Source organism: Podarcis cretensis (genome assembly GCF_951804945.1).
Source record: "Podarcis cretensis genome assembly, chromosome: 8".
Classification (NCBI taxonomy): domain Eukaryota; kingdom Metazoa; phylum Chordata; class Lepidosauria; order Squamata; family Lacertidae; genus Podarcis; species Podarcis cretensis.
This window is the reverse complement of record NC_137177.1, coordinates 30,125,954-30,146,665: the sequence shown is the minus strand read 5'-3', so window position 1 is coordinate 30,146,665 and position 20,712 is coordinate 30,125,954. Positions and strand designations below refer to the sequence as shown.

The 20,712-nt window shown below is 45.1% G+C and overlaps 1 protein-coding gene across 2 annotated transcripts in view; it reads right to left on the bottom strand.

Moving 5' to 3' along the window:
• MYOM3 (myomesin 3) overlaps positions 1-20,712 on the bottom strand; it is a gene marked incomplete at its 5' end in the record, with an annotated part of 50,062 nt that overhangs the window by 13,476 nt on the left and 15,874 nt on the right. For both annotated transcript variants that reach the window (XM_079987695.1, XM_079987694.1), the window contains 18 exons: positions 350-486; positions 1,403-1,447; positions 2,800-2,909; positions 3,050-3,206; positions 4,499-4,613; positions 5,570-5,748; positions 6,284-6,410; positions 6,508-6,695; positions 7,172-7,293; positions 8,765-8,939; positions 9,532-9,715; positions 11,517-11,644; positions 12,959-13,015; positions 14,531-14,730; positions 14,816-14,957; positions 16,006-16,167; positions 16,686-16,826; positions 19,145-19,189. In XM_079987695.1, coding sequence (XP_079843821.1) covers positions 350-486; positions 1,403-1,447; positions 2,800-2,909; positions 3,050-3,206; positions 4,499-4,613; positions 5,570-5,748; positions 6,284-6,410; positions 6,508-6,695; positions 7,172-7,293; positions 8,765-8,939; positions 9,532-9,715; positions 11,517-11,644; positions 12,959-13,015; positions 14,531-14,730; positions 14,816-14,957; positions 16,006-16,167; positions 16,686-16,826; positions 19,145-19,189 — 2,414 coding nt within the window. The remainder of the gene's footprint in view (positions 1-349; positions 487-1,402; positions 1,448-2,799; positions 2,910-3,049; positions 3,207-4,498; positions 4,614-5,569; positions 5,749-6,283; positions 6,411-6,507; positions 6,696-7,171; positions 7,294-8,764; positions 8,940-9,531; positions 9,716-11,516; positions 11,645-12,958; positions 13,016-14,530; positions 14,731-14,815; positions 14,958-16,005; positions 16,168-16,685; positions 16,827-19,144; positions 19,190-20,712) is intronic.

Here is a 20,712-nt window from a genome sequence, read left to right as displayed (position 1 = left end):
GTGTGTGCATGTGTGTGGGGGGGTATTTCTGCTGAAATGTCTGCAGACACCAATTCCCCACAAGTAAATGCCTTACACGGCAAAACTGAGCAGGATTTAACAGCCCCATCAGCTAATAAGCTGGGGTGTGTGTGTGTTAAATTATGCTTTATTGGATGCTTACCCCAGTTTCTTGGTGCACAGCCAGTGCTGAACCTCATTCCTCTGCCCATCAGCTGACATCACCAAGTGACATCAGTTGAGCGACAGGTTTGGGGGAAATGGCATCATGGGCCAAACTGGATCCCAGATTGGGCCGCAGAGCAGCGGTTCCTCACCCTTGTCGTAAAGGAAATGATGGGAAACTCACTGGAGTGCTTGAAAGCTCCTTTCCGTTGAAAATCAAGTGCAGCTCTGCCTCTGGGGAGAGTTTCTCAACCTCCAGCCACAGCCGCACCTCCCCTTTCTCCAGAACATCAATGTTCCATCCAGATATCAGGTCAATTACTGAAAGGAACAGAAGAAGATGTGACAGGTTATTGGAATCCAAGGATGAAGAGTGAAGCTCAACTTGAACTAGCAGCATTTGATGGATTAAGGCTTATTGCTGAACTCATTGGGAGGCTTGCAAAATCTAAAAAACAACAACCAACCTCATAATTATTTGGTCTGATTTTCCTTTAACACTATGCCAATCCATGGCAAAACCAATGTCCAAGGGTGTGAATACTCATAGTAAAACACTTTTGACTTAGCATTATGTTCCTCTCCTCCAGACAAACCATGAGCAGTAAGTGAAGAACAAACCTTGGTTACAGCTTGTGGTTTGGGGCGAAACCGATTTTGGGTTTGGCTACAATGCTAAACTAAACCATGGCTTGGTTCCAGATAGGGCAGCAGGGGAGGAAAGTGACCAAAAGTAGATGCCTGTATGCATTCACCCTTTGCCCTGGTTTGGCTTGGCTTTATGTGCAAACTGGGCTTACACAAAACACCAAAACCAAGCTTGCCTGGTTGCTGAAGGCTGATATAAAACGTACAAACAGAAAATTTACAAAAATATACACAAAAACCACTAGAAGTTATTTATTATTATCTATTTTAAATTTTAATTACAGTGGTACCTCGGGTTACAAACTGAATTCGTTCCGGAGGTCTGTTCTTAACCTGAAACTGTTCTTAACCTGAGGTACCACTTTAGCTAATGGGGCCTCCTGCTGCTGCTGCACAATTTCTGTTCGCATCCTGAAGTAAAGTTCTTAACCCGAGGTACTACTTCTGTAATAGTCTGTAACCCGAAGTGTTTATAACCCAAGGTATTTGTAACCCAAGGTACCACTGTATTTTTACCCTTGTGTTTGTTAATCCCCTTGGCCACTGTTTGTAGCTGCCAAGTCACATATCATTTTTTAAAACAACTTACAGGGGTTGCGGATCTCCTGGCTGATCTTCCGCAGCTTGTCCAGTTCTAAAAAAAAATGCAATGAACAGAACTAGGCCTTAGACTTAAGAGAAGGAGCCATGCACATCCCAACCCTTTTCCCATTGGGTGCTGGTGCTTTGGTTCAGTTGCCAAATTTCTACTGTGCTGAATAAATGAGTGGTAGAACTTCTGAGACAGCCTTGGGAAGGAGCCGATTCAGTAACTAATAGAAAACACTCAAGGGTGGCACACAGCAATGGGTGGTCTGAGAGATGGCCCTGGCCAGGCCAGGCATGAGTCCCCAAGGGATAGGCAGGCCAGGAGAGCCTCATTCAGCTCATGGGCTAAAGGTTCTGTACACCTAGTCTGGAGTGCTTGAGTGCAATGCCCCCACAATGACATTGGTTCCCTCTGATTGCATTGCCTTAGACTGGGTAACCTGGAACCCACCAAGTCATGTAAAGTTTGCCTGCCACATACAGTGTCCTGTTGGGTGTCAGGAGGTAAAGTGCCGGGCCCCTTATGTGAGCTGCCTTTCATGGCTGCTTAGCTTAGTTTGGGTTGGTGGATCACAAGTTGTGCAAGGTTCCTCTTAGAGCAGCCTCTCTCAACCTGTGGGTCCCCAGATGTTGTTGAACTACAACTCCCATCACCCCTAGCTAGCAAGGCCAGAGCTTAGGGATGATGGGAGTTGTAGTCCAACAACATCTGGGGACCCACAGGTTGAGAACTGTTTTAGAGGATGATGTGGATGAAACCAAAGTAACCATGCGGTGGAGACTTGATTGGATTTTGCTTGAGGAGACATCTTTGTGGAGGTAGAGGATGTAAGAAGGCAGCAATTTCTATTCTGACCTATATTCCTCTCAATCAGTGCTGTTTCTCTTTTGCTGCAGCTCAGTTTCTGTCAGATACTACAGTATTTGTCTCACTGTCCGGTATAACATATGTTACATACCTAGTTAAGTTACTTATATACTTTACCTTCATATCAGTGTTTAAAAACCCCTCATGCCATACTGCTTGAGGATTTAAAAAGAACAATGTTGTGAATGAATACTGGTAGTATTCACTTGACTGATTCCATTCGTGACCATAGAAAAGCACACACTATTTCTGCTCCCTTTTCCATTTTTGTCAGAATTCTCCAACATTACAAGGTGCAGGAAGAAAACATTCACCAATCTACACCTCAACCTCTTGTCCTTGTGAAAAAGGAGAGTCTTGCAGAATAGAACCTGCCCACCTCAACCTCTTTCAGGCACATTTGAGGATGGAGCACAAAGGACGCACAATTTCAAACCTAGCAACTTGGGAGGAATTTATATCTGGGCCTCCAATCATGCAGAATTAGTTAGATTCTTTTTTTTTTAACCCTGTAAGGATGGATTATTTACCTTCCTGGGTTAAAAGATGACTGGCAGAGATGTCTTCATCAGTGTCTGTTACTTCTACTGAGTATGTCCCCAGATCTCTTTCAGTGGCATATTTCAAAATGAGTTTAGATCTTAAAAGAAAAGAACATGCAAACACGCAAATTAAGACATATCTATGCAGCTGTAGTTGTTCTCAGGGTCCTGTACTTTGGGTGGCTTTTAATGGCACAAAAGCACACCTAATGAAAAACTGGCAACACTGCAAGCTTACTTATCATCTTTGTTTACAACCTCGACCCTGTCAGGATTTGGTGGCCCTTCGTAATCCTTAGACCAGATAAACTCTGAGGTGTCAACCATTTCTGGAGCCTCAAAGGCCATATAGATGAATCCTTCTTCATCCACTCCAACTTCAATTTCTTTTGTGCCTGCAAATTAAAAGAAATAAATAATTTAATTTTTCAACACAGTGAAACAACTTTTATCACCTTTTCTCCTTGCCCAATGCCATTACATCAGAGGAGCCCGATGGATCAGGTAAACGACCCATCTGGTTCAACATCCTGTTCTCACACTGGCCAACCAGATGCCTAAGGGAAGCCAGCAAGATGGACAGGAGCGATGCTGCCTTTGACTCTGGAGGAACAGCACCGCCATCATGACTGGTAGCCACTGGTAAACTTGTCTTCCATGAATTTGTCCAATCCTCTTTTAAAGCCATCCAAGTTGCTGGCCATCACTGCCTCCTTTGGGAGCAAGTTCCAATAGTTTGACTATCTGTCCTGCATATACCAACATTTAGCTTCATTGGATGTCCATGAGTTCTAGAGCTGTGTGGGATAAAAACCTTTATCTATCCATGTCAGGGAACTGACATCGGAGTCAGAGGTGGAGGCAAGGCTCTCGAGCGATGCAGGAGAGGGGCCCAGCAGGGAGAGAGGAAGCCCATCGGCTGGGGAAGGAAATCAGCGCAACACCAGTAGGGGAGGGGGGCAGATGGGGGATTCGGAGAGGGATCTCCAAGACTCTTCGCCCGAAACAAGTGGGGAGAGCACGGGCACGCCTCTGCCCACTCCTTACCTGCGCAGAAGATTTCCGTGCAGGGAGAGTAGGAGGAGACTTGGCGTCAAACAACTTCTATGCTGGAAGAGGTTCAAGAAACGCCCACTGACGGATTCTGCAAGTGACTGAATGGCCACGGAGTGAAGGGCTGTCAGCCGAGGCAAGGTTAACCAGGCAATCTAGCCAGCAGCGACGGTAACGTACGCACAAGCAACCCCTTATAACCATTACAATCCACTTTCTCCAGAAACGGCTATCATGTCACGCCTTACTCAGCTGTTTTCTAAACAAAAAGGTCCCAAAAACTGCAGCCTTGCCTCATAAGGGAATCATTCCATCCCTTTGATCATTTGGTTGCGCTTCCTTTTTCCAACTCTACAATATCCTTTTTGAGGCGAGGTGACCAGAATGGTACACAGTATACCAAAGGCCGTCACACTATACATTTGTATAATGGCTTTAAGATTTCCGATGAAAGGTCTACCTTCCCTGGCCTGGTGCCCTCCTGAGGTCTTGGACGACAGTCCCCCCCCCCCAGTCTACTGACCTAATCTTTCTCCAAGGAAATGCACACTTTTGTGAAGAAATGTGGAAATAATAAAAAATGTTGGGAGAGGAAAGGGAGAGGAAGTGGAGGGCAGAGGCAGAAGCTTTGTACCTGGTTTGGTTTTTACTATCACAGGATCTGATGGCAAGGATGGCGGGCCAACTCCTGCCTTATTCAGGGCCCGAACTCGAAAAATATAGCACTTTCCTGTCTCCAGATCAGACAGCTATCAAGAAAAATGTGAGAAAAAGAGCAGGTAATAGTCAGAGGCAACATGCCAGAGGTGCAGCAACTCCAGTACTTGCTTTCATTTCCCCTCCCCATTCCTTTTTCTTCTGGTAACAGTCAGAGATAACATGTCCGAGTAGGGCATGGGTACACACACACAGACGGGCAGAGAGCATTTCCTCCTAAACTAGGAGATATTCTTCTCCTCTTATCTCTATGCTGCTCTGTGGTGGAAAAACAGTAATTTCCCTCCACTGGCCCAGCACTGCCGTGGGGTGGAACAGCACCACTGGAAGAAGTTTTTAGAGTGTTCCTGAAATCTCTAGGACTTATTGTAATGGGGCCTTCAGAACCGGCCCAGCCATTAGGCAGAGTGAGACCATCGCCTCAGGCACCAGAAGCTGGAGGCAGCACCCCCATGGGTGCCCTGCCACCTCCGCCAGTGGCAGATAAGCGCCACCACCATTGGCATTGATTTCAGACAAGATTGCATCCAGTTTGAGTGAGATCTCACCTGAAACCGTGTGAGAACTTGCAGAGCGCACAATATCTCACACTATTTTGGGTGATCTCTCACCCCAAATTGGTGCAATCTGCCAGCGGTGGATGCAGCAGGGCGTGTGGTAGAGGCCAAGTGGGTGGCATAAGTTGTGGCAACAGCAGCAGATGTGGTGGTGGCAGGAGTGGCGGCAGTGGCAGGACAAATTTCTGTTTCACCTCAAATGGGACACACCATCCCTGGGGACTGTGCAGTAGGAAGAAGAGATATTTTTTTCCAAGGTAAGAAGAGAGCGTTACTCTCTGACTACCAATTTTGGCAAGAGGGCTGGTAGTACACTAGAACTGGCTTCATGGGCTGGATTCAGCCTGCAGGCTTCAGTGGACCTTGGCGTCAGAGGAGCAACGACAGCTGTAATGCAGATGTAAAAGGCACAGGAAATACAAGAGAAAGACCTTCATGTGTGTGCTGGATATTGGCTGCTTGTTCAGTTGTTCCCACATGTCTGATCCCTCCTCACAGGCATCCACGTAGTAGCCAGTGACAGGGCCTGCTCCAGTATACACAGGTGGCTCCCAGTGAAGCATCAGAGATGTGTCTCTCACTTCTGTACACCTGACATCATAGGGAGGTCCTGTTTCAAGGGCAGATGAAATTTCAAAGTATGCGCAAATGAGAAGGTGGGAAAACAGGGGCAAGGAGCACACATGCCCCTTAATTTCATAGAATCATAGAACCATAGAATTGTAAAGTTGAATCCCTGGACATACATTCCCCCCCCCCACTTGCCAGGAGGGGGCATAGTTAGACCACCATTCCATCTGCTTGGGAGTCATCTGCTGTGACAACCTCACAATTGTCCTAAAGCCCAGACCTTCCTGGTCAGGCATTCTTCTCCTGCTGTTTTAAATTCCAAGGTGAGACTAGGCAAGATGCTTTTACCTGATGGTACGATTTAAGAACAGCTTTGGGACTCTTAATTGGTGTGAAGCTGGTTTGAGGCATAACCCATCAGATAGGAGTTGTAGCAAAGTACAGGGCGTGTACGCATTTGGGATCACATTGTGAGACCACAGATTTTAAAACCCAGCACTGGAAATGCAGAGTGCGCGCAGTAAATGGGTGTGTGAAGACAGCAATCAGTCTCAAGGCCTGGCATTGACTTTTACCTGGCTCTGGCATTGTCCACTCCTCACACTTGAATATGTCACTGGGTTCTGACACCTTTCCAACACCAACCACATTCATTGCATAACCACGGAACTCATAGAAGTGCCCTTCATCCAGGCTGGTGACCTATAGAATAGAAAGAGAGCGAAAGTCTTGCCTAAAAGGGATAGTAATTTATTTACTTATTTCTTCCGAGGCAAACTAATGGCACAAGCACCCATACCGTGTAAACACGCTGAGCTATTGGCTTAATGTTGATCTCGTGCCATTCAATCTGCGACACATCATGTTGATCCAGGAAATAGCCCAGGATGGTTGTGCCTCCTTTGCGTTTGGGAGGCTTCCAAGCAATGGTCATGTTGTCTTTCCCGCAACTCAGCAAGGCAAAGGCCCGCGGGGCTGATGGACAAGCTATGCAGGAAATAAATTAAAGGATAGTGAAGGTTTAGAATCTGATCGTCATGCAGCTTCTCTCTCAAGTTGTGTGGTTTCAGGGGATAATGTGTACACCATAACTAAGAGAAATTCGAATTGGTTTGCCTTTTAAGGAGAAACGACTTAATTCATGCTTCTCAAACCAATTCATGAACTAAAACACAACTATCCTTCAAAATTTGCACTTCCCCTAATTTTGCATAGCAGTTCTCCAACCAGACAATATGCACAAAGATGGCTGAAATGTGACATATCATGTGACATTGTATATAAGCATTGGATTAGGAGAAACTGCTTGCAAAAAATGTTTATATTAGTCAAAGCTGCATACAAAAGAAATTCACACTAAAATGCCAATGGATTTTCAGAGGAATTTTCTTTTCTTTTTTTAAGAAATGAGAAAGCTAGAGTACAAAAATGGATAGATCTGTCCACAACAAAACAATACTTACAGATAGCCTGCCTCACAATGATGGCATCTGATTCAGGGGAGCTGTCACCCACGCCAGCTTCATTGACACATTTCACACAAAAGACGTATTCTTTGCCTGTTTTGAGCCCTGGAACAGTGAACCTGATAAACAATTGAAATCCCCCCTGCATGGTCATTTCTTAGCACCCTACAAGTCATCTTCAAAACTCAGGATGTAAAAGTGCTTGCAGTGTTCAGCCTATTTATTTATTTATTAACATTTGCAGACACAGACAATACTGAAAGCAGAATCGCACATAACCACCATGAATACAAGTACAGTGGATGCTCAGGTTGTGAACGTGATCTGTGCGGGAAGCACATTCGCAACTCGCAGCGTCCGCAACCCGCAGCGCCACGTCTGCGCATGCGCAGGTCGCGACTTGGAGCTTCTGCGCATGTGCAAAGCACGATTTAGCGCTTCTGTGCATGCGCAAGTGCCGAAACCCAGAAGTAACCCATTCCAGTACTTCCGGGTTAGTCGCGGTGTGCAACCCAAAGCATCTGTAGCCCGACGTATGACTGTAATCATGATTACGCAATAAAAATAGTTTCTGGAGCAGCTCCTAGTCAATTCAAAACGACTAGCTGATTGGAGAACTGGGCCCAAGCTAACAAAATGAAGCCAAATAGGGATAAATGTCAGGTTCTGCACTTAGGCAGGAAGAATCAGCTGCACAAATATAAGATGGAGGACACCTGGCTTGCTAGTAGTACATGTGAAAATGATTTAGGGGTCAGCAGTGTAGCTAGGAGGGCAGGGGGAGGAGTGGGGCGCACTGGTGCCACTTATCCGGGGGGGCGGCATTTACCGTGGGGCCTGCAGTGTGCCCGAGCCACATGTCTCTCCTGGGAGTGATGTGGTGGCTCAAGTGTCTGCAGGCACCACGTCGCCCTGCACCTGAGGGGGAGGCGGTGGGTGGACTCCTGCAGCCACTGCGCTGCCTTTACATGGAAGATGGAGCAGGCTTGTTTTCTCCTGCCCTGGAGGGTAGGACTTGAACCAAGGGCTTCAAGTTGCAAGAAAGGAGATTCCAACTAAACATCAGGAAAAACATTTTGACTGCAAGAGCTGTTTGACAGTGGAATGGACTTCCTCAGGAGATTGTGGACTCTCCTTATTTGAGGTTTCTAAGCAGAGGTTGGATGGCCATCTGCCATGGATGCTTTAGCTGAGATTCCTGCATTACAGGGGGTTGGACTAGATGACTCTTCCAACTCTACAATTCCATGATTCTATGATTCCATGAACCACAGTGTCTTGAACATCTCCCAATGAACTCAGTGAAACTTGCTTCTGAGTAGACATGCACAGGATTGCCCTGTACACTAGTTACAGTTAGATCCCATTAGGATAAATGGGACTTCCAAATAAGTCATCATTTGCCTTTCATTATTGATTTCAATGGGACCTCAGTTTAGCTAACTTACCTGTCCTGTATCCAAGCCAATAACGTCATAAAATAGTACAAACAAATGGAATTTCCCCCTCCCCTGTTTCAAATCTCAGAGCTGGGTGATAGGATCCAGCCCATGATGCAGAGAGGGATACCAAATTGCTTTACCAACTTACTCATTACATGTGACGGGTTTATTGTTGACCGTTTGCCATTCATCTGTCCCAACCTCCCGGCAATATATATAATAGCCAAGTGGTTCTTGGCCCTCCTTTGGCTTGCTCCACTTCACGAAAACAGAAGTGTTTGTGTCTCTGAAGGTCAGCACCTGGGATGGAGGTGGGAGGGGAGCTGAAGAAGGAAAAAGAAGAGGGATGGAATCACCAAAGAACAACAGCTATTGGGAGCCTATTATGTAGCTCCTTCCAGGTTCAAGTTGGGTGTTATTGCTATCAACCATAGGTAGGGATGGGGAAGAAATTGGGTTTGGTTCACAGTTTAACGCAAGCCCACCTAATTTGCATTTCCCGAAGCAATATGCGAACTGATATACAACTAACCTTTGAAATTCGCCCTTCTCCAAATTTTGCAAAGAAGTTCTCCAACCGACGTGTGTGTAAGGAAGTGTATATTAGAGGAAGGTGTGTGTAAAGATGCATATACAACAACAACAACAACAACAACAACAACAACAACAACAACAACAATTTATTTATACCCCGCCCATCTGGCTGAGTTTCCCCAGCCACTCTGGGCGGCTCCCAATTGAGTGTTAAAAACAATACAGCATTAAATATTAAAAACTTTCCTATATACTATATACTAGTGAAAATAACATACCAAAATGTTTTATATTTGGGGAAATTGCTTGTAAAAGCAAAACTGCATACAAGGTACTTCAGGAGAAATGTTCACTGAAACGATTCCATTTTAAAAAAATTACCTATTTTTTCTCCTGAAGAGATGGGCTCACTGGGCAAGGAAGGCTCGCTCACTCCATACTTGTTCACAGACCGCACTCGGAAGCAATAGGACTTCCCTTTGTCCAGATCAAAGACAGTGAAAGTTGTGGAATTCACTGGGGTGTCCAGATTAGCCATCTGCCAGCTGTCGCTGCCTGCTATCGACTGAGAAGATAGGAAGGGTGATTTATCAGTGGCTAATTGCTATAAACTAGAGACAGTAGCGCTACAAGGATAAAGGATTATTATTAATGTTATTTATTTGATTTATATATGACTCTTCCTCCCAAAGGAGCCCAGGGCAGCAGACACCATAATGATAAGACATTTGAAACATTCTAAAAGCAGCTAACAACATTAACTCAACCAGTGACCTCGGGGTTGCCAGGAACTCTGCATTTCTGCCATCCACTGCCTGGGCAAGCAGGAAGGTTTCCAGATTTCTCCTGAAAATCAATAGTGAGGCAGGCAGAGGAAGGGCATTCTGCAAATGGGGAGCCACCACTGAAAAGGACCCATTACATAACTACACAACTTTTAGAAGACATCTGGAGGCAGCCCTGTAATGCTTGATGTTCTTATTATGTTTTCAGATATGCTGTAAGCCACCCAGAGTGGCTGGAGAAACCCAGCCAGATGGGCGGGGCATTATTATTATTATTATTATTATTATTATTCAATGCCAACAGGGCAGCCTCCCCACAAAGCGTCTCTTGCTGACCGTAGGATCCAAGATGGTTGAGACTGGGGAAGGTGCTCTTTTAGGTACTTGGGTCCCAAAATATAGTCCGGCCCCCCACAAGGTCTGAGGGACAGTGGACCGGCCCCCTGCTGAAAAAGTTTGCTGACCCCTGATCTAGCTCAGCATTGTCCACACTGACTGGTAGCAGTTTTAGGCAGGGGATATCCTCAGCCCTACCTGGGAGTGCTTGGGGATTGAACCTGTGACCTTTTGCATGGAAAGCAGCTGCTCTATGACTGACTTGGAGCACTTGGAGCTGGATCAGATCAAAAGGCCCATCTAGTCCTGTTCTCAAGGTGGCCAACCAGATGCCTCTGGGAAGCTGCAGGTATCATAAAAGCTGCTACTTTTGCACTCAGCACAACAAAGTGACATATAAGTCAGGTAAAGGTAAAGGATCCCTGGATGGTTAAGTCCAGTCAAAGGCGTCTAAGGAGATGAGAGAGTAGCTTGGAAAAATTACCCAAGTCCTTGCAATTTGGGGGGTTGAACAATTTGAATAATTTCTGAGTTAATCCATGGCACACTTGGAAGCCCTTGCCCATTTCTAATTAATTGTATTTATTAATTGAAAAGTCATTCTAGGCCATTTTTTTTTAATCCACAGTGGTATACAAAAGTAGCATAAAAATAGCACTATAATTGAAACAGTAAAAGAACATTATGAAAACAGGAACAGTTGAGAGAGAAATACAAAAATAACAGAGTCAAATCCTATAGGTCAGGGAAAAGCCGAGGCAAAAATATAGAGATCTGCTTCACAAGATATTTGAAGCAGCTAACAGGAATGTAGGAAGGCACTGACTTCAGTTCTGTCCCGTATTTGCCGGATGCAACACCGTTTCCATTCTGCTGCAGTTCAACTTTCAACAAAAATGACATCTTGCTGTCCACTGTAGTGAAATGTTATGCAATCAATCAAACAATTAATCACTTTACCATTACATTATTGCACATCATTCATTACAGCGCAAAGGAAATGCAATACACATTGTGGGTGGGTGGACAGGGGAGTCATAAATAATGTATTGTTAGGTATTGTTTGAGACTGAAAAACGCAAGAGCAGTGCTACTGATTGCATTTCCTGGGTTGGTTTTTGTTCCAGACATGGGATGAATCAGGGAACATCAGCAATTTCTATTCCCATTTCCGATGGACTTCTCCAATATCCTTAGCAACTAACAGATGGTGCTTCTTGTATGTTCTCTGTGCCCTTTCCTTACCTTTTCAACGTAGTAACTCAGTGGCTCTTTGCCTCTAGGGTCTGGTTCATCCCAAGAGAGGACCACATACTCTTCCCTGATCTCACTGGCATGAACGTTGGTGGGTGGCAAAGGGACTTTGATCTTGGCTGTGGGAGAAAAACAACAAGCCAACCTTTCAGCAATTTAATTTGGAATAGGAAAGGGAAGACCAATTAACAGCCAGATGGATAAAAGTCACCAGATGGAGCAGCCCCCAAAATAGCTGATGAGAAGTATAACTAGAAATTCATGTTTGAAGCCAAATTTATCAAATTCGCACATCTGAAACATTATGAGAACTGAAACACAGCCAGATTTCAAAAAACTTTGAACTTTGAACTTATCTGAACTTTGCAATGGAATTCTCCAACCAAATATTTGTAAAAATGCACATATTAGGGGGAAATGGTGAAAATGGATTATATGAGAAGTTGCTTGCAAAAGTGTGCACATCAGTCAAAACTGCAGATAGGAGAAATTTAAAACAAAAATCCTGGAGGTTTTTTCAGGAAAACCTGCAAATTCAAAAAACGAAAACAAACACCCCTGGCAATTGCTGCAGAAACTTGCGGAACTGAATTGAAGAAAAATGAGAGATTTGCAGAAATGAAATCGACAATTCCTTCCATCCCTAGCCACCACTGATCAGACCCCATGGATATAATTTTCATTCTGCTCCAACGCCCAATGTTTTTCAAAGGAGAGAGCAGCAATGGTACCTCAACTCTGCCACCAGCATTGATGCTAGACATGGGTGGGATAGGGCAGTGGTTAAAGTGCAATCGCTGCATCCAGGGCCAGCCCAGGAGGTTTTGCCTCTTGAGGCAAAAAATGAAAATGTTCTCCTCCTTCTCTGCAGCCCCCCGTCACTATTTTCTTCTCTGTGCTCCCTGCTCAGGCGCCTGGAGGTAGCCTAGGGCAGCCCCAGTGCACTGAATGTGGTGAGGGAGTAAAAGAAGGTGGTGGAGGTGGGTGGTGGAGGTGGCAGGAGACAGTGAGTGGCACACTTCTTAAAGCCTGCATCTCCTGCCTGAGGCAACTGCGCCTCATGCATGGGCCAGCCCCAAGTGCATTCATGCAGCCCCCTCACCCCCCTCCAGCACCATCCAGTTAAGCAACAGCGATGGTGGTGTTGGGAGGGCAGCTCTGCAGTGTCACCCAACCACACGCCCCACTTCTAGGAACTAGGGCTCCTGAGGTATTTAAAATACAGAGAAATCAAGGAAAGTAAATGTTTTTGTAGAACCCCCTTGTTTAGCAGAAATGCTCATTCAGAGCCACTTCCATTTTGAGCAAAATATAGTTATTTGGGCATTTCTAGTCTGTTAAACTCCTAAGTGATTGTTAGATATATAAAGAAGTTCTCAGGCACGACATTAATCATTGGTGGGGAAAAGGACAAAGGTCACATGTGAACTTACGTTCCAGTTCATCTTTGGAAACTGTAATTGTCCTAAATCCGTCATCATAAGGGATATCTAGACAGGGAGCAGAAAGAGAAAGAGATGGGGACAAGTGGGGAATCGTGAAAAGAATTATAAATTGAGTTTGGGGGGTGGGGAATGGCCAGGATGCTACCTGGCTTGACTAGGGGGCTGTGGCTGGGAACTGACCTGCCCCCATTATGGCCAAACAACATATATGTGAGCGTGCGCCTCTCTTAGGGGCCTTAAATCCATAGCGGGGGTTACTCTTGAGCACAGTGGATGAGTTGGTCCCAAAGCCCTTAAGCAACCATCCAATGATGGTATAGAACAGAGCTTTCCAAATGTTTCATGATGGTGACACACTTTTTAGGCATGCATCATTTCGCGACACAGTAATTCAGTTTTGCATCATTTTGTAACACAGTAGTTCAGCTTTACTAGCAAACCGGAGGTCAAACTAACCCCTTTCCAGCCCCGGGACGAGCGTGGGGAGCATTCATGTGACACACCTACACACTGCAGCTGACACACTAATGTGTCGTGACACACAGTTTGGAAAGTATAGAAGCTAGAAGGCTGAAGCTTGTGCCTTTGCTCCTTCAGCTTCCAAAACAATCATGCAGACTTATGTTAAGCTTGTGCTAGGCTAAATTGGTGGGTGGGGGAGCCTACATGGTGAGGAATAGGGTTCAGAGGATGCATGCCTGATGAGAGCATCTTCCAAGACCAATTTTGCTCCCCTGGGGTCTTCTAAACTGCAAGGGGGCAGAATTCTTCAGAGATAGTCAACATGGCACCCTCCAGATTTTGGTGGGCTCCAGCTCCCATCAGCCTCAGCCAGCATGGTCACTGGTCAGGGATGATGGGAAGTGAAGTCCAACAACACCTGGAGGGTACCACTTGGAATACCCTTGGTTTAAGGGACCTTAAAGTTGGGAGAAGTCCCCCCTTTCCTTACTGTCACCATTTTGAACTACAGTGGACTCTTGTATGCAAAGTGTTGCAGTTGCTAGTCTTTTTGTTCTTCTTGTTTTATGCTGGGCCAGAATAATCAGCCTAGATTTTTTTCCTGGTCACTTTTGGGGTATGGCAATAATCTTAGGGAGTTGTTTAAAATGTGTTAATTTCTGTCAGGGGGGCTTACAAATAAGATGAGGTGGAAGAGAAGTAGAAGAGGATTTTGTCTTCTCTCTCTGTTTCATAAACAAGGGAAAAAAACTATGTTGCTGAGCTGCTTTCAAAGCAGACCAGTGATATTTCCACATGTCTTCCAGAATGGATCACTGGGAATGATGCTCTGTTGTGACATAGTGCCATTGCCCGGGGCATTCTCGAGGGGAAGATGACTATCCCCACCAGCCACTTTGATAGGACATGTGATATTACTCTGAGTGGTCCTGCACGGATCTATTGCTCTTGAAGTCTGCTGACACAAGGTAATTGTTCTGTGTTTTGAACATTAAAATTGTTTTATTTGGGATTACTGGTGGGTTTTATGATCTTGGAGGCTGCCTTGGATGTTAAGAAAATAGCAATTGTCTTGGAGCAATTAAAAACCCAATGTACTTAGCACTCTTTTGCTGTCATTTGGGTCTATCATTGTCACTGGGTCGCTGGCCTTCGATGGGTTACTGATGCCTGCACGGTTGACGGCCTTTACTCGGAATTGGTATGTCTTCCCTTCAGTGAGACCTAAAACAGGAGATCTGCAGGTTTTCACAAGCTTATCATTGCACAATACCCATTCGTCTGTGCCTGCTTCACACCTGGAAAAAGAAGGACCTTACAGTTTGGGTGCAACATGATCTGGGAAAGAAAGAGATAACAGATCTGTGGCTTCTGTGGACAGACCTCTCAATGTAATAGCCAATAACAGGACTTCCACCGTTATCACTGGGAGTAATCCAGGAAAGTATGAGACTGTTTCTATTCACGTCATGGCATTGCACGCTGAGGGGTGACCCAGGAGCTCCAGCAGTTTCAGCCTCAGCATCTAAAGATAAGAAAAAGCCATGCTTAGATGGTTTCCAGTAGGTCAGGTTGGCCCATAAGCTAGAATGGCTCCCAAGTTTATCTTCTGGCCCTTGAAAGCATGGTCAAGTTTTAGAGAAGGCATTGTACAAAATTCATCTACAGTAGGTATGTGGAACTGAATCCGACCTGTGGACTGGATCCTTATCTCCCCCCCACTCACCCACAGGCCAAGCCTGAAAGGTAGGTGGGACCATTCACTCGATCTCACAATGACAACCGGTGACTCATTTTTGCACAACGCTCTGTAAACCTTGACAATTAGTTGGTTGTTGGGATTTGCATAGCGCTGTGCATGGAAGCCCTGGCAATCAGCTGATCAGGAGGGCTTGCAAAGCAGTATGCACAGAGAGCCAGTGTGGTATAGTGGTTAAGAGTGGTGGACTCGTAATCTGGTGAACCGGGTTCGCGTCCCTGCTCCTCCACATGCAGCTGCTGGATGACCTTGGGCTAGTCACACTTCTTTGAAGTCTCTCAGCCTCACTCACCTCACAGAGTGTTTGTTGTGGTGGAGGAAGGGAAAGGAGAATGTTAGCCGCTTTGAGACTCCTTCGGGTAGTAAAGCGGGATATCAAATCCAAACTCTTCTTTGCAAGCCCTGACAATCAGCTAATTGTTGGCACTCACTAAGCACGATGCAAGGAGCTATGAAGGTGCCACTGATCAGCTGGCGGCTGGCACTTGCAGACCCTCTTTCAGCCCAGATGCATCTTTACCTGCCCTGCACTTGACCTCCTCAATGGCATCAGGTGTAGGGCTGGTGCATGTGGCTTTGCCAAAACAGCCTCATGGGCTAAATGGGAAGACCTAGTGGACCTAGGCCTGTAGGCAAGAGGTTCCTCGCCACTGACCTGTGCTTTTGCTTTTGCTTTCTCTCTAAAGACTGTAAGGCTCTAAGCAGGACCTACATTCTTTTTAGTTCCATACAGACCATTGACATTTTAGGGCCTTTGTAAATTACAATTATAAACCAAAGCCATCACCAAACAGCAGCAAACAAGTGCACCTACCCCTAACAAACACATAAGCTCTTTGCTCGTTGTACCCATCAAGTGTCGGTATACGGATGCTGTAAAACCCTTCATCTTCTTTGTAAGCACAAGAGACTGTCAGGGAAGCCTCCTGGGTCTCACACTTTATTTGCCGGCGATCAGAATCTCTCAGCAACTCACCTGAGCGCAAGAGAAAGATGGTAACTGAGGATTTACCTGGTCGGTGGCTTCCTACCAGAGCTAAAACGTAGCAAAATTTCAAAATGTGAAATTATAATTCCAGCCCTATTTGGGAATATTAATGGAAAATTAAATGCAGAGGGTATTCTTGCATAAACACTCAATCTTGGATAATTTGCTTAAGAATTTCGTCCCCAGATTCATTTAATCTCTTCTTCCAGTATTCATTTGGGAGAAGCCAGGTGCCTTTCCCCCCTTTCCCCCAAGAGAAATTTCCCTGTAATTAGTACCAGGAACCAGGTATGTAGCATCAGGAGCCATGTGGCCCCCCAAAGGTTCCCTGTAAGGGAATGTGGCCCTCAGGCTGAAAAAGGTATTCCAACCCTGGTCTGAAGTGTTGGCTGTATTGGGGCCCCACAACAAAATGTCTTGGGCCAGGATTTTCTTAATACTTGTTAAATGGCAATAGTCATGGATAGTGGGGTTTTTTTTGGGGGGGGGGGGTTACAAATACAGACCATCTCTGAACCAGCGGATGTCTCGTTGGTATTCCTGCAAGTCTGAAGTAAAAGTGCAGCGAAGAGTGAAGGGCTCCTTTTCTCTGGAAAAGACAGGCCTCAAAGTGCTAGCAAAGTCAGCTTCCAGGTCCCTGAGTGACTCTAAAAGGAGAAGATGAGGTGAGGTAAGAGCACCTGGCCTTGACAGATGTAAGGAGATAACGATTTCCATCCAGTGCATCTGGCTGCTAACCAAAAGGTTGGTAGTTTGAGCCCACCCAGGGACAGCTGTGGGCATGATTCCTGCCTTGCAGGGGGTTGGACTAGATGACCCTTGGGGTCCCTTCCAACTCTACAATTCTATGATTCGACGATCTGTTCATCACAATCAGTGCTATTTCCATTCAGCTACAGTTCAGCTTCTGCTAAAACCTAATTTTGCTCATCTTGATGTCTCCTATGGCCAAAACTAATGTGATTAATGATGCAATTAATTAATTTAAATGCATTTCAGAGGAAGGGAAATGTAAAACACAATGCAGAAAACAACTAATTATTTACATAATGTTTGCAGATCAAAAAACCCAACCATTTCCATTCCTGACTTCTAATGAACATGTGAATTGTAACAATTTCTGCTCCAGTTTTCCATTTTTGTTAGAACTCTCTAGACATCTGCAGCTTTCGGTTGCCACAAACAGCCAAGCTCACAAGCAGAAGACAGTGCATGGCGCTATTCTCTGCTCTTTGCATCCAGTTTAAGGAAAGTGTGGAACTGCTGCGTTTGACTCATTCATTATTTTTAGTGGGCATCTATACAACCCACTCCTCCAATCATATCTATGCTTTTTTTAAACCCACTTTAGGGCTGCTCCAGACAACTTGTTTATTGAGCATTTATCTTGATTTGTTTACAAAAACGCTTACAGTGGTACCTCGGGTTAAGTACTTAATTCATTCCAGAGGTCTGTTCTTAACCTGAAACTGTTCTTAACCTGAAGCACCACTTTAGCTAATGGGGCCTCCTGCTGCTGCTGCACCGCCGGAGCACAATTTCTGTTCTCATCCTGACATAGCTGTCAACTTACAGATTTGAAAATAAGGGACCAGCAGCCTTGAAAATAAGGGACCAGCAGCCAAAATAAGGGACCTGCAGCCTCACCTGTTCCAGGCACTCCAGTCTTCCTGTCCTCCTGCAGTCTGGTCAAACTCATGCTGGTAGCTTCGAGAACACTGTCCAACCAACTTTGTAACCAGAGGTTCAACTGAATAGAATCTGAATCACATGCACCACAAGGCCTATGCAGCCTCAACTTAAGATGGCTCCCCGGCCTGGCTTTGCACTGCAAAGTTTGCAGCAGCACGTGCAACAAAATGGCGTCCAGCATTCAAAAAACCCCTCAGCTTGCATTAGCTAGCCACACACAAGGCATGCAAACTCCACCCCCCAGTCGTTCTTAGACTTCTTATTGGGTAAGCAACACAGCCAAGGAACACAGTTGGAGCCTCCCTCCTCCCTGGCCGGCAGGGAGGGAGGGAGAGGAGCTGCTTCCTTTGAAATTTAAGGGACATCATTTAAGGGACATTTAAGGGACATCTATTAATAAGGGACAGCAGCGGGACATGGCGCTGGAATAAGGGACTGTCCCTTCAAATAAGGGACACTTGACAGCTATGCATCCTGAAGCAAATTTCTTAACCCGAGGTAATATTTCTGGGTTAGCGGAGTCTGTAACCTGAAGTGTCTGTAACTTGAAGCATATGTAACCTGAGGTACCACTGTACTTGGAGTTTATATAGTGTGCAGTCTTTGTTGAACATTCATTCTGGTATGTTTACTGGGAGGTTATGTAGCTTCTAGCATTCATACTGATTTGCTTGCACCTACCCTCCTTGTTCCATTCTGAACAAGTACAAAGAGGTTCTTTCCGTGAGCAAATGTGTTGTGCCACAAATCCTGTGGCAGCCATTTTGTGACTGGTGCTCGCAACACTCTCTCAAAATTCCAAATACGCCCACAGGCCCTGAAAGGTTGGCAACCCCTGGAGTAAAGCTCATTTGGAACAGGATCCTTTCTCTCTCTCCACAGAATGGACATAGACCTGCTTCCCAGTCACCATTTAGACATTCTTCCAGTGGCATAGCGACCCCTGGCAGCGCCTGGGGTGGACCAAAGATGTTGCGCTTTTTTGGGGAAATTGAAGTTGTTGAGCCCCCTGAGGAACCGCAGTGGCATCTGCAAACTCCCCTGACCCACAGCAGCTAACTTAAAACACTGCAGACCCCCGTGCTGCCCTACAGAGCCCCATGACGCCCTATGGGCGTCCCCCTCCACCCCTGGCTACCTATGCTACTGCTTTCTCCCCAGCATTCCCACCTCATCATTTGGGCAACAAAATGGCCCCAAACTGTACCTTGAGGTCACATGCCAGGTTAAACCAATAAAGAGAAAACCACAAAATAACTAGTTTTGTACTTACTTTTATATATCTCTGAGTCAAATCCAGACTCCTTTCCATAATATTCTACCAAAAAAAAAGAGAGAGGAAGAGAATTGATGAGATAGGCACTATGTATACTATATATATTAGTTTTTTAACATATAATTTTCAACAGTAATTAAACATACTTTTACATCTTATTCAATTTTTTTTACTTCCATCAGTCCTGTCTGAAAATTTTCCAGTCTAATCTCTTAATATGCATTTCTTATTTTCTTATTTTCCCTATTACATTTCAAACTCATAACCAATATCTCTATCTTTTTCTACTTTGTAACACTTCGTATATTTCTCCTTACAAAACTTATTGTAGTCCTACTAGCGTAATTTGTTGGTTACAGTTGCTCTTCAAATAATTCATATACTTCTTCCAATCTTCTGTAAATCTCTGGTCCCGCAGGTTTTGAATCCTTCCTGTCATTTTGTCCAATTCTACATAGCCCATTAATTTTGTCTGCCATTCTTCTTTTGTCAGAATGGCATTATATATACTTATAGCTGGGATGAACAATCTGTGGCCCTTCAGAAGTCATTGGTCATCCTCAGTGAGCACAACCAATGGTAAGGGATGACTGGAGTTGGAATCCAACAACATCTGGAGGGCCATAGGTTCCCAGTTTATAGAATTGTATTTCAGTTCAGAGTCTAAATAATAATGCCCAGGAACTGATCAGCAAACCCTCCAAAGCAATGTTCACATTCCCCATTTTCCCCAGGGTCATAGCTCAGTAGTTTTGCATGCCAAAGGACTGGGTTCAATCTCTGGTTTCTCCAGGTAGGGCTGGGAAAGACCAGTCTCTGTCTGAAACCTTGGAGAGCTGCTAACAGTTTGTGTAGCAGCAATCCTGAGCTAGATGGGTCCATGGGCTGACTTGGAATAAGGCAGCTTCCTATGCTCGTATCAACATTGAAGAATTCCAGAAGCAGTTCTGGTGGGTTTCCTTTGGATGAGAGGGTGCTAAAGCCTTGGAGGGTTCTGCATTGTTTGGTTTATTTTGAAGTATACAGGCAGACCTTAAGTGAAGGTAGGCACTCTTGGAAGGCAGCAGGTCTGCTAACTCACATTAGATATCTAGAGCAACTTTGCCCCAATCAGGTGCCCTTCAAATACTTTGGACTGCAACTCCCATCAGCTCCAGACAGCATGGCCAATGTCCAGGGATCATGGGAGCTGTAGTCCAGAACATCTGGACAGCACCAGGAGGCTGCCCAAGAGAGAGGCCCTAAGTCCGGAAGAAGAACAGTTGCAGGGAGCAACTGGAGGTAACTAATTAATTATGTCTCTGCAATTTTTAACCTGGAACTGCAATGGACTGAACCTTCCCAGAAAAAGACATGAGGTTTTCCACATTTTGAAAAGAGAACAATTGGATTTAATTTGTTTACAAGAAACCCATGTGACAAGGGCACATAGAAGATTGCTTATAAATAAAAGATTAGGACAGGAATTTATCTCATCAGATAAAGTTAAGAAAAGAGGAGTGGTGATTTATGCAAAGGAGAGATTGGCTCCAAAATTGATTTTTAAAGATGAGCATGGAAGAATT